This window comes from Loxodonta africana, chromosome 23 (genome assembly GCF_030014295.1).
Source record: "Loxodonta africana isolate mLoxAfr1 chromosome 23, mLoxAfr1.hap2, whole genome shotgun sequence".
Taxonomy (NCBI): Eukaryota; Metazoa; Chordata; class Mammalia; order Proboscidea; family Elephantidae; genus Loxodonta; species Loxodonta africana.
The window spans coordinates 66790680-66804876 of NC_087364.1; the positions used below are offsets into that span (position 1 = coordinate 66790680).

General features: G+C 39.0%; 1 protein-coding gene across 9 annotated transcripts in view; it reads left to right on the forward strand.

Moving 5' to 3' along the window:
- The window catches only part of HPS3 (HPS3 biogenesis of lysosomal organelles complex 2 subunit 1), a 54561-nt gene that overhangs the window by 32185 nt on the left and 8179 nt on the right, over positions 1-14197 (forward strand). For 8 of the 9 annotated variants that reach the window (XR_010319152.1, XR_775900.3, XR_010319154.1 and 5 more), the window contains exons 9-14: positions 7073-7254; positions 8806-8986; positions 10005-10238; positions 11502-11687; positions 12040-12228; positions 13251-13358. Coding sequence is in view for 3 of the 9 variants with exons in the window: in XM_003416162.4 (XP_003416210.1) it covers positions 7073-7254; positions 8806-8986; positions 10005-10238; positions 11502-11687; positions 12040-12228; positions 13251-13358 (1080 nt within the window). In the remaining 6 variants the exon portion in view is untranslated. The remainder of the gene's footprint in view (positions 1-7072; positions 7255-8805; positions 8987-10004; positions 10239-11501; positions 11688-12039; positions 12229-13250; positions 13359-14197) is intronic. The other variant, XM_064275581.1, reaches the window with a different exon arrangement.

Sequence of the window (14197 nt, forward strand, 5' to 3'; positions counted from 1 at the left end):
CTCAGGAGTTGTCTGTTGTGCTCCCTGACAGGACAGACATCGATTGTGGCCGGGCACCAACTAGTTCTTCTGGTCTCAGGATAATGTAGGTCTCTGGTTCATGTGGCCCTTTCTGTCTCTTGGGTTCTTAGTTGTCGTGTGACCTTGGTGTTCTTCCTTTGCCTTTGCTCCAGGTGGGTTGAGACCAATTAATGTATTTTAGATGGCCGCTTGTTGGCATTTAGGACCCCAGGCGCCACAATTCAAAGTGGGATGCAGAGTGTTTTCATAATAGAATTGTTTTGCCCATTGACTTAGAAGTCCCCTCAAACCAAGTTCCCCAGACCCCAGCCCCTGCTTCGCTGACCTTTGAAGCTTTCATTTTGTCCCGGAAACCTCTTTACTTTTAATCCAGTCCAATTAGGCTGACCTTCCTTGTTTTGAGTGTTGTCTTTCCCTTCACCCAAAGCAGTTCTTATCTACAGATTGATCAATAAAAAGCCCTCTCCCTCCCTCCCTCCCTCCCCCCTTTGTAACCACATAAGTATGTGTTCTTCTCCGTTTTTTCTATTTCTCAAGATCTTATAATAGTGGTCTTATACAATATTTGTCCTTTTGCAACTGACTCATTTCGCTCAGCATAATGCCTTCCAGATTCCTCCATGTTATGAAATGTTTCAGAGATTCGTCACTGTTCTTTATCGATGCGTGGTATTCCATTGTGTGAATATACCACAATTTATTTACCCATTCGTCTGTTGATGGACATCTTGGTTGCTTCCAGCTTTTTGCTATTGTAAACAGAGCTGCAATAAACATGGGTGTGCATATATCTGTTTGTGTGAAGGCTCTTGTGTCTTTAGGGTATATTCCGAGGAGTGGGATTTCTGGGTTGTATGGTAGTTCTATTTCTAACTGTTTAAGATAACGCCAGATGGATTTCCAAAGTGGTTGTACCATTTTACAATCCCACCAGCAGTGTATGAGAGTTCCAATCTCTCCGCAGCCTCTCCAACATTTATTATTTTGTGTTTTTTGAATTAATGCCAGTCTAGTTGGTGTGAGATGGAATCTCATCGTAGTTTTAATTTGCATTTCTCTAATGGCTAATGATCGGGAGCATTTTCTCATGTATCTGTTGGCTGCCTGAATATCTTCCTTAGTGAAATGTGTGTTCATGTCCTTTGCCCACTTCTTGATTGGGTTGTTTGTCTTTTTGTGGTTGAGTTTTGACAGAATCATGTAGATTTTAGAGATCAGGCGCTGGTCTGAGATGTCATAGCTGAATATTCTTTCCCAGTCTGTAGGTGGTCTTTTTACTCTTTTGGTGAAGTCTTTAGATGAGCATAGGTGTTTGATTTTTAGGAGCTCCCAGTTATCTGGTTTCTCTTCATCATTTTTGGTAATGGTTTGTATTCTGTTTATGCCCTGTATTAGGGCTCCTAGGGTAGATCCTATTTTTTCTTCCATGATTTTTATCGTTTTAGTCTTTATGTTTAGGTCTTTGATCCACTTGGAGTTAGTTTTTGTGCATGGTGTGAGGTATGGGTCCTGTTTCATTCTTTTGCAAATGGATATCTAGGTATGCCAGCACCATTTGTTAAAAAGGCTATTATTTCCCCAATGACTGACACTGGTCCTTTGTCAAATATCAGCTGCTCATACGTGGATGGATTTATATCTGGATTCTCAATTCTGTTCCATTGGTCTATGTGCCTGTTGTTGTACCAGTACCAGGCTGTTTTGACTACTGTAGCTATATAATAGGTTCTGAAATCAGGTAGGGTGAGGCCTCCCACTTTCTTCTTCTTTTTCAGTAATGTTTTGCTTATGCGGGGGTTCTTTCCTTTCCATATGAAATTAGTGATTTGTTTCTCTATCCCCTTAAAGTATGACATTGGTATTTGGATTGCAAGTGAGTTATATGTATAAATGGCTTTTGGTAGAATAGACATTTTTACTATGTTAAGTCTTCCTATCCATGAGCAGGGTATGTTTTTCCACTTAAGTATGTCCTTTTGAATTTCTTGTAGCAGAGTTTTATAGTTTTCTTTGTATAGGTCTTTTACATCCTTGGTAAGATTTATTCCTAAGTATTTTATCTTCTTGGGGGCTACTGTGAATGGTATTGATTTGGTTATTTCCTCTTTGGTGTTCTTTTTGTTGATGCAGAGGAATCCAAGTGATTTTTGTATGTTTATTTTATATCCTGAGACTCTTCCAAACTCTTCTATTAGTTTCAGTAGTTTTCTGGAGGATTCCTTAGGGTTTTCCATGTATACGATCATGTCATCTGCAAATAGTGATAGCTTTACTTCCTCCTTACCAATCTGGATACCCTTTATTTCTTTGTCTAGCCTAATTGCCCTGGCTAGGACTTCAAGTACGATGTTGAATAAGAGTGGTGATAAAGGGCATCCTTGTCTGGTTCCCGTTCTCAAGGGAAATGCTTTCAGGTTCTCTCCATTTAGAGTGATATTGGCCGTTGGCTTTGCATATATGCCCTTTATTATGTTGAGGAATTTTCCTTCAATTCCTATTTTGGTTAGAGTTTTTATCATAAATGGGTGTTGAACTTTGTCAAATGTCCTTTCTGCATCTATTGATAAGATCATGTGGTTTTTATCTTTTGTTTTATTTATGTGATGGATTACATTAATGGTTTTTCTGATATTAAACCAGCCTTGCATACCTGGTATAAATCCCACTTGATCATGGTGACTTATTTTTTTGATGTGTTGTTGGATTCTATTGGCTAGAATTTTGTTGAGGATTTTTGCATCTATGTTCATGAGGGATATAGGTCTAAAATTTTCTTTTTTTGTAATGTCTTTACCTGGTTTTGGTATCAGGGAGATGGTAGCTTCATAGAATGAGTTGGGTAGTATTCCGTCTTTTTCTATACTTTGAAATACCTTCAATAGTAATGGTGTTAAGTCGTCTCTGAAGGTTTGGTAGAACTCTGCAGTGAAGCCATCTGGGCCAGGACTTTTTTTTGTTGGAAGTTTTTTGATTACCGTTTCAATCTCTTTTTTTGTTATGGGTCTATTTAGTTGTTCTACTTCTGAATGTGTTAGTTTAGGTAGGTAGTATTGTTCCAAGAATTTATCCATTTCTTCTAGGTTTTCAAATTTGTTAGAGTACAATTTTATGTAGTAATCTGATATGATTCTTTTGATTTCATTTGGTTCTGTTGTGATGTGGTTATTCTCGTTTCTTATTCGGGTTATTTGTTTCCTTTCCTGTTTTTCTTTAGTCAGTCTAGCCAGTGGTTTATCAATTTTGTTAATTTTTTCAAAGAACCAGCTTTTGGCTTTGTTAATTCTTTCAATTGTTTTTCTGTTCTCTAATTCATTTAGTTCAGCTCTAATTTTTATTATTTGTTTTCTTCTGGTGGCTGATGGGTTCTTTTGTTGCTCACTTTCTATTTGTTCAAGTTGTCGGGACAGTTCTCTGATTTGGCTCTTTCTTCTTTTTGTATGTGTGCATTTATCGATATAAATTGGCCTCTGAGCACTGCTTTTGCTGTGTCCCAGAGGTTTTGATAGGAAGTATTTTCATTCTCATTGCTTTCTAAGAATTTCCTTATTCCCTCCTTGATGTCTTCTATAACCCAGTCTCTTTTCAGGAGGGTATTGTTCATTTTCCAAGTATTTGATTTCTTTTCCCTAGTTTTTCTGTGATTGATTTCTAGCTTCATTGCCTTGTGGTCTGAGATGCTTTGTAATATTTCGATGTTTTGGATTCTGGAAAGATTTGTTTTATGACCTAATATGTGGTCTATTTTAGAGAATGTTCCATGTGCACTAGAAAAAAAAAGTATATTTTGCAGCAGTTGGGTGGAGAGTTCTGTATAAGTCAATGAGGTCAAGTTGGTTGATTGTTGTAAGTAGGTCTTCCGTGTCTCTATTGAGCTTCTTACTGGATGTCCTGTCCTTCTCCGAAAGTGGTGTGTTGAAGTCTCCTACTATATATGTGGAGGTGTCTATCTCACTTTTCAATTCTGTTAAAATTTGATTTATGTATCTTGCAGCCCTGTCATTAGGTGCGTAAATATTTAATATGGTTATGTCTTCCTGATCAATTGTCCCTTTTATCATTATATAGTGTCCTTCTTTATCCTTTGTGGCGGATTTAAGTCTAAAGTCTATTTTGTCAGAAATTAATATTGCTACTGCTCTTCTTTTTTGCTTATTGTTTGCTTGATATATTTTTTTCCATCCTTTGAGTTTTAGTTTGTTTGTGTCTCTAAGTCTAAGGTGTGTCTCTTGTAGGCAGCATATAGATGGATCGTGTTTTTTTATCCAGTCCGTGACTCTCTGTCTCTTTATTGGTGCATTTAGTCCATTTACATTCAGCGTAATTATAGATAAATAAGTTTTTAGTGCTGTCATTTTGATGCCTTTTCATGTGTGTTGTTGGCCATTTCATTTTTCCACATGCTTTTTTGTGCTGAGACGTTTTTCTTAGTAGCTTGTGAGATCCTCATTTTCATAATGTTTAACTTTGTGTTTATTGAGTTGTTACGTTTTTCTTGAGTTATGGAATTGATATTCCTTTTTGTGGTTACCTTTTTATTTACCCCTATTTTTCTAAGTAAAAACCTAACTTGTGTCCTTCTATATCGCCTTGTATCACTCTCCATCTGGCAGTTCAATGCCTCCTATATTTAGTCCCTCTTTTTGATTATTGTGATCGTTTCTCTATTGATTTCCATGATTTCCTGTTGTGTGTATTATTTTGTTTATTTATTTATTTTTTAGAATTAGTCTTAATTTGTTTGTTTTTGTGCTTTCCCTATTTGAGTTGCGTTGATATCAGGACGTTCTGTTTTGTGACCTTGTATTGTGCTGGTACCTGATATTATTGGTCATCCGGCCAAACAATCTCCTTTAGCATTTCTTGCAGTCTTGGTTTAGTTTTTGCAAATTCTCTAAACTTGTGTTTATCTGTAAATATCTTAATTTCTCCTTCATATTTCAGAGAGAGTTTTGCTGGATATATGATCCTTGGTTGGCAGTTTTTCTCGTTCAGTGCTCTGTATACGTCATCCCATTCCCTTCTTGCCTGCATGGTTTCTGCTGAGTAGTCTGAACTTATTCTTATTGATTCTCCGTTGAAGGAAACCTTTCTTTTCTCCCTGGCTGCTTTTAAAATTTTCTGTTTGTCTTTGGTTTTGGCAAGTTTGATGATAATATGTCTTGGTGTTTTTCTTTTTGGATCAATCTTAAATGGTGTTCGATGAGCATCTTGGATAGATATCCTTTCGTCTTTATGATGTCAGGGAAGTTTTGTGTCAGGATTTCTTCAACTATTTTCTCTGTGTTTTCTGTCCCCCTTCCCTGTTCTGGGACTCCAGTCACTCGCAAGTTATCCTTCTTGATAGAGTCCCACATGATTCTTAGGGTTTCTTCATTTTTTTAAATTCTTTTATCTGATTTTTTTTCAGCTATGTTGGTGTTGTTTCCCTGGTCCTCCAGAAGTCCCAGTCTACATTCTAATTGCTCGAGTCTGCTCCTCTGACTTTCTATTGCGTTGTCAAATTCTGTAATTTTATTGTTAATCTTTTGGATTTCTACATGCTGTCTCTCTATGGATTCTTGCAACTTGTTAATTTTTCCACTATGTTCTTGAATAATCTTTTTGAGTTCTTCAACAGCTTTATCAGTGTGTTCCTTGGCTTTTTCTGCATTTATCCTAATTTCATTTATGATATCTTTAAGCATTCTGTAAATTAGTTTTTTATATTCTGATAATTCCAGGATTGTATCTTCATTTGGGAAAGATTTTGATTCTTTTGTTTGGGGGGTTGGAGAAGCTGTCATGGTCTGTTTCTTTATGTGGTTTGATATGGACTGCTGTCTCCAAGCCATCACTGGGAAACTAGATTTTCCAAGTAGTCGGCTGGTACGCTGGCTCCTGGTTCTGAAAACGGTCGCTGTCTGCCCGTATTTGTTCGTTTTCCGTCTCTAAGTCTGTGCTTGTCGTTCAGAGTTCGTAGATTGTTATGTATGTGATCGATTTCCTTGTTTTTCCAAGTCTTCATTGCAAGAGGGATCCGCGGTAGCGTCCACCTAGTCCGCCATCTTGGCCCCGCCCCCTCACATGTCCCCGTTCCTCATTTTGAGTTTGTCTGATGTTTTTTCATGATTAGATTCAGGCTCTGCATCCTCTCCTAGAATGCACAGGTGATCCTGCGTCCCTTTCAGGGTATCACTTCTGGAGGCCTGTGATATCGCTCTGCCCCTCCTTGGTGATATAACTTGGATCATCTCATCAAGGTGTCGCCTGATTTGTCCTTGGCATTTTAATGATGATAGTTATATTGGTTCTGCCAATATTGGTTTTTAACCTTGTTTAATTGAAAGTCTTTGATTTCATCTAGGTGACTACTGCAGTCTGAATATATTGATTGACTCAGATTGGCTAGTGGTAAATTTTCTGAACCCAATGTGAATTATGGAAACAGGTGTAGTTAAACCTAACCTCACCAGTTGGAACCAAGATAAGGGAGGGGATACTAAGTCTGAATTTGAGAAATATTTGAATTGTGGAACTTTTTTTTTTTAAAGATTAACTATTTCAAGTGTGTTCTTTAGCATTATTAAATTATGATCAGTTATCGCCACGTTAATAGTATTGCAGTATTGGTGGAAACCCTAGTGGTGTAACGGTTAAGCACTTGGCTGCTAACCAAAAGTTTGGCAGTTCGAATCCACCAGCAGCTCCTTGGAAACCCTATGGGGCAGTTCTGCTCTGTCCTTAGAGTTGCTATAAGTCAAAATTGACTTGATGGCAATGGGCTTGGTTTTTTTTTTTTTTCCTTTGAGAATTATTCAGACTTTCTCTAATGATTAGCACTGTTTAACAAGGTAATATTCAAGATCATGTAGTATCAAACTTGCTCATAGATTGTGGCAGAAAAATACTTCAGCTAGACCCTATCACAGTGATAAATAACCACTTTTTATTTTTAGGATTTAATATGTCCAAATATTAACTTTACTAAAAAAATATATAAATACTGCTATGAATTGGGAAACCTGTAGGAGTCTTTTTTCAGCCACATTCACTGTTTGTCCTGTTGTTTTAGGTAGATTATAGTAATACCTACAAGACTGCGACAACCCAGAGCTGCATCCACCTTCTCAGCGAGGCTCATCTGTTAGTGAGAGCTGCCCTGATGGATGCTCACCAGCTGGAGCCTGGAGAGAAGACAGAGCTTTTAGAGGCATTTAAGGAAAGCTGTGGGCACCTTGGAGACTGTTACAGCAGGTTGGTGAAGCCCAGAGCTCAAGAGGGGTGTACTTGTTTACTTACTTATTTGTTTTTCCGTCTCTGGTAGCATCTTAGTCATTGAGTGCTGCTGTAACAGAAGTACCACAGGTGGATGGCTTTAATAAAGAGCAATTTATTCTTTCACAATCTAGGAAGCTAGAAGTCTGAATTCAGGGTGCCACTTCCAGGGGGAGGCTTTCTCTGTTGGCTCTGGAGCAAGGTCCTTGTCATCAATCTTCCCCAGCTGGGGAGCTTCTTAGGTTGAACTTCTTAGTGGAGGGACCCCGGGTCCAAAGGATGCTCTCTGCTGCCAGCACTGCCTTCTTGGTGGTATGAGGTCCCCCTGTCTCTGTGCTTACTTCCCTCTTTTATATCTCAAAAAAGATTGGTTTAAGACAAAACCTAATCTTGTAGATTGAGTCCTGCCTGATTAACATAATGGCTGCTAATCCCACCTCATTAACATCATAAAGGTAGTCTTTACAAACCAAAGGAAGAAAAAAAAAAAACAACACTGCCATTGAGCTAATTCTGACTCATAGCAACCTAGGAGAATCCCATCAGATGACAAAATGGTGGACAATCACACAATCAATACCGGGAATCATGGACTAACCAAGTTGACACACATTTCGCGGGGGACACAATTCAATCCATGACAGGTAGTTACCTGTTAAATGGGGAATGCATGAGGGGAGGTGGTCTATTTATTCATTTATTCAAGGAGTCACAATCTAATAATTGAGCAGTAAGTCTCAAATTCATGAGTTTCCTACCACTACTGAATTTAGGAATTCGTAATTTCTTTTCAGGCCTTGAGGAGCACGTGACTGGTTAAAAATCCCAAGGACAACCACATTGCTAGCTTATTGTCTTTTAGCTTAAAGGAGAGGTACCCGTTGGATAGTCTGTGATTTTAATCTTAGCAGTCGGTGTTTTTAGGATGCCAGAAAGGGACACTAGGATGCATAGCCATTTTTATTCGTGAGAATGATGTTTAAGAAATCTTCTCACGTAAGGTTGTTTTAACTGTTGACTTGATTCATGTTAATGACTATAAAGTAATAAAACTGACCTGTATACATAGACATTATTTTAGAAACACATCATGAATACTAAAATTCACTTCATGAATTGTTGTTTTTCTATATTACGAGCAGGCAAAAAGAAACTGCATGAGTTAGAATGACTTTGTAGAATAAAACTTAGGCGTTTGTTCTGACTACTCATGGCAGTAGAAAAGTATTTTTGTAATTTATGTCCTCTTTTTTTTTAGAGAGTATGAGGAAACCGTAGTGGCATACTGGTTAAGTGCTACAGTTTCTAACCAAGAGGTCAGCAGTTCAAATCCGCCAGGTGCTCCTTGGAAACTCTATAGTGCAGTTCTACTCTGTCTTATAGGGTCACTATGAGTCGGAATCAACTCGACGGCAGTGGGTTTGGTGTTTGGTTTGGCTTAGAGAGTATGATACATTGTGTTTTTGAATGTGTTAGTTATCCAGGCTTACAGATGACAAGGTAAAGATCTTTTTATTTGCTTTCCGTTAGGCTTGACACCCAGCATTCCCACCTGGCCTTGCCGTACTATAAGATGTCTGGCCTGTCTATGGCTGAAGTTTTGGCCCGAGTGGATTGGACAGCAGAGGATGGATCGCAGAGATACGCGAGGGGATTAATCTTTTATATTAACCATTCACTTCATGAAAACCTGGAGGAAGAATTAAGTGAAGTGAATATAGTTTTCTGTTCAGTAATATCTAGCATATATAACTTTTTCATTTATGTCATACTACTTAAAGGCAAATTCCAAATATTTTTCCTCTTCAGTAATACGTTTCGGTAATGGTTTTCTTTTTCTAAGAAAGTAACTAATGTCCCCTTTTCTTCACTTATAATGATAGAGTGATAGCTTTGGAAGAAACATAGAGATCACCTTCTCACCTTTTTTCCTTATACGACAGGGATATGTGATCTGTTGTAGTTGAGTGACCTGCCCAGTGTGATGGTAGCCTGTCCTCAGAACAGTGACAGAGCATGGGCCTGCCTTCTTCTCATCTAGGCCCCTCCCACAACCCTAGAGGCTCCATTCTCCAAGCCTTGTATCTATGGTTCACTTATGAAGCCCTGACCCAGTGACCTTGGACATTATTAAGGCTTATTTTTAGCCCCGCGAGTATTTATAAAAATAGTTGAATGCAAATATGCCAAGTTGGAAATTGTGATACCAAATGTTTTAAGGTTTGGAGAGAAATGAAATTTTCTCATATAAATGCTTTCGTTGGGTATGTTTTATACTAAGTTGTGATTTTATGTAATGGACTTTTAAGCATAACTTAAGCGTTTATTTTCTTTTTCTGAACTCCAGTTAAATCTAGAAATGCTGGCCACAACTTGGTACACATTTTCACTGTTTTTTTCTTTATCGTAACTCAGCAAAGCGATCACGTTAGGCCATCTCAGGTGTCACCATCACGCTGTGTTTTTTAATCAAAATGTAATACTATAGTTTTATCTTCATTGGGATATTTATATCATAGTGATCCTATAGGACAGTAAAGAACTGCCCCGTAGGATTTCCAAGGAGTGGCCGGTGGATTCAAATTGTTATCCTTTTTGGTTAGCAGCTAAGCTTTTAACCACTGCACCACCAGGGCCCCGTTTTTATCTTAGCTTCATATTTTTTTTGTTGATTTTGTTGCTTTCTGTTAGCTGACTGATCATTTATTTCTTGTTCATTCTCACCAAAGGAATTAGCAGCAAAAGTGGTTCAGATGTTCCACATGGCTGAGCCGAAACAACTGCCCCACATTCTCTGTAGTCCTTCTATGAAGAATATTAACCCTTTAACCGCCATGAGCTATCTGAGGAAGCTGGATACTTCTGGGTTTTCCTCAATATTATTGACTTTGGCCAAAGCAGCAATGGCTCTGAAGATAGGAGATCTTGAGATGCACAGAAATGAAATGAAAAGCCATTCAGAGGTATGGGGGCCCTGCCTGGCCATCACACCAGACTCGATAAAATAGGACCCACCAGTCCTGAGGTGTTTTGCTTTCTTCTGATGTCTTTCTAGCTCAGTTTTTTCAGTTGTAAGGAAAATAAACTTAGGATTAGAAGGGAAGTGACCCAAAATGGAGGTGTTTAGGATTTGAGATCTGGCAAATGAAAAAAGAAATAAAACTGATAAATGGTAGCAATGGGTATCCAAAGACCTTTCAACCTAGAGGGTCAGGTGTGTTCAGAGCACCGTGCTTGGTGCTGAAGAATGTACAGGCTCTGCCCCTCGCCTATATTTAGACCTTACATGAGGTTTACGGAGTATGCACCCGAAACAGAGCAGAGTGATGTCTATATAAGTACAGCAAGTGGGACGTTGACTGTGAGCCATGGGAGTGTGGTAGTTGTAGAGATAACTTTCACTTGTGAAAATCACAAAAGACCTGCAGAGGATTGGGCATTTGAATGGCGTCTCGCAGGAAAGGTGCCTTTGTCCTGAACAGAGGCTGTTTGGGGACGTGAGCCAAAGATGTTAATCATTTGGGGGAAGGAAGTAAGTATAACATGGAGCACTGATCAGGTACCAGGCCTATTCTAAGCCCCACGAATACGTTAGTTAATTCTTACAACAGTCCTGTATGGTGGTGCTATTACTGTATCTGTTACACAAATGGGGAAACTGAGACACAGAGAGGTTAAATAGCTCATCCAGGGCTAAACAGCTGGTGAGTCCTAGAGCCAGGATTTGAACCAGGCAGTCTGGCTCCCCTGTTGATTTTGTTGCCTGACTTTGGTGAGAAGCCCACAATGTGGCCTTAGATTCTAAGACAACATTAGAAGTATGTTATTACTATACAGATGATGGGTTTTTTATGAGAGCAAGTTGATGTCAAGGCCTTCTCTACTTTAAAGAGTAGAATTCTTAAAAAATGAATTTTCCTTCCATACTTTTGGAAAAAAAGTTTTTATTATATATTTTTTAAATCAAGTAGACCTAAACATAAAGCCATCTTCTAAATTAGGACACCTTGCTGCTTAAAAATGTAAATATTAATAAGTTCTGTAAGTCAGCTCAACAATAATATCCTTAGAGAGTAATAACTAGCCTTTGTAGTAAAATAAAAATTGAGATAAGAGTAAATTATTAATAGCTTGACCATGAATTGTGACTCCCCTAGTGTGTATTTCCAAGATAAACAACCTGAATGTGATGTACATTTTATTCCCAAATTTCTTTTTGTCTGAAGATGAAGTTGATATGTGGCTTCATCCTGGAACCTCGGCTTCTGATTCAACAGCAGAAGGGACAGATTTTTCCAACCGAGCTTGCAGTTCACTTGAAGGAGACCCAGCCCGGATTGCTCGTGTCTTCAGTCCTGGGCTTACAGAAGAACAACAAAATTGGAATTGAAGAAGCAGATTCCTTCTTTAAGGTTTGTCTCTATGAAAACGTAATTTCTCTGGATGGCTTGGTGAAATCAGTGAGGGAGGAGAGAATCAGTAAGAGAAGTGAGTTTTTCGTTTGCGTGTGTTTGTTGAAAAAACAGACTTACACATAATCAGTTTATAAAAGTACAGATCCAAAGAATATATCTGAGGAAATTGCATTAATACAACCTGCGATTTATTTCCGGCTAAAATGTCGAAATCTGCTTTTGCTGTGGCACTAATGCTAATGATAAATTATTAAATGCGTGACGCACAAGTTGCTGTGATATCCAGCTGTAACTTGGTCAATGCGATGTTTATCTGGGGACATCAGGGTTTGTCTCACTGTTTGCCAAGGCACTTTGTGGCAAGGATGAAGATACGATTCCTCAGCTCCTGGTGGACTTTTGGGAAGCTCAGCTTGTCGCGTGTGTCCCAGATGTGGTACTTCAGGAACTGTTTTTCAAGCTGACATCACACTACATCTGGAGGTTGTCTAAGAGGCAGCCTCCTGACTCCACACCACTGCGAACATCAGAGGATCTGGTAAGATAACGGAATAATACATTAAACTGCTACGTTATGCTCAATGATGCACTTTCCTATTTTTAATGGCTTAGAATCAAACCTCGTTTATATTACCAGATATTTATGCAGGAGCTAAAAATACCCTTAAAGCTTGTCTGGGACTGAAGTTGCCCACATTTTAAATAATTATATATTCTAAAGATGCCCCCAACAGCTCCTGTATTGCTTACTTGGAGTAGTACCTCAGTAGCCAAAGCATGTGGGAAGGGGCTTTCCCAGAAACGTCACCATGTCTGTGTGCTTTCAGTAGAACAAGAGAAAAGGGACATCTGCAGACTTCCATGATGGGAGAGGAACTGCAGAAGGCTCCTGGGAGGAGACTTCCTTACTGGGCCGCTATTTCCTATGGGCTGCGTGTGCAAGAGCTGTTTTGTAGCACTCGGGGCAGCCGTAACACCTCCTCTCTACCTTCCTCGCCCCTTCCTCTCTTCCAGCCCCTTTACTGCTTCTGAATGTCATGGGTAATATAAGCTAACTGGGAAGGTCACCAACTTCTTAAATAAGGGGGCTGTATGGAGCCCTGGTGGTGTAGTGGTTAAGAGCTATGGCTGCTAACCAAAAGGTTGGCAGTTTGAATCCACCAAGCACTCCTTGGAAACCCTGTGGGAGAGTTCTACTCTGTCCTCTAGGGTCGCTATGCGTTGGAATTGACTCAATGACAATGGGTTTGTTGTTTTGTTTGTGTGGGAACTTAAGTCTTGAAAACTTAGGGAAGATATTTTGCTTCCCAAGGAAAGTAGTAAAAATAAATATTATTTCCAGTATTACTGTTAACTCTTTTTTAGTACAATTATCTTGAAAGCAATGTTGTTCTTTTGCTAGAAAGGGGACTACTTTCTAAAAGACTTCCACTCCCAGGGAAAGTGAATACCTAATTCTGTAACACAGCAGAGGATTAATGATGGCTTGCATTTTGTGAAATAGATTAAGAAAGTTTTTTTTTTTAATTCTGTTTCTGATAAATGTCTTTTGCATCTTAGATAAACACCTGCGGTCATTATGGCTTAATCTATCCATGGGTTAACGTCTTAATATCATACGATTCCTCAGCTGATAAAAATTATACAGAAGACCTTTCAAAATTACAGGTAAATAAAAATGCCACTTTTCTTTATGAATATACACACTACAATATAGTGTAGGATTTAAATATGGTAAGACTTTGGGCATCCTGTTGAGTGATAGCGTCTAATTTTGGGGGCAGAATCCATAGTTAGACATACTCAAGAGCTGTGGAAGAAATTCTTGCCTCTGTCTACCCTGGGAGGCTGGATTCATTTCAGGTGGGTGGGTGAGCTTCATTCACCAAGTCACATGACTTTCTTGCCCCATTTTGAGGATGGCCTTGAAAACCACTGGTAAAGTGAAAGTGCAACAAATACTTAGTGGTGTTTTTATTGATCTAATTCATTTTTTTAGAAAGGATTTTTGAAAAGTAATAAGCATGACAGTAAAATAGAGAGTATCCTGTAAGAATTCTGACCGTGACAGTGTTTTGACTGGAAATGAGAGATAAAGTTCACATTTGACTTGGTGGATCACGCTGGCCTAGATGTGCAAGCAGTTTTGTTTCATGTAGGAATAAATATTTCATGTAGATTGGTGGCCCACATCTATATTAGAGCCCTAAGGGAGGAACCGGGCCTCAGGCCTAGATCTGCCTGCCTGTAACTCCTGCCCTTGACCACACAGTGGTGGCCTCTTCACTGATTATTCACTCAGAGCAGGTCAAGCACGTGCACTCTACAGAGAGTAACTAAGGAAGCCACCCACTGCTGACTCCAAAATCTGACACATCCCCTTCCCAGAGCACCCTAACCAAACCAAACCCACTCCCATCGAGTTGATTCTGACTCCAAGGAGCAGCTGGTAGATTCGAACTGCCATCCTTTTGGTTAGCAGCTGACCTCTTAACCACTGTACCACC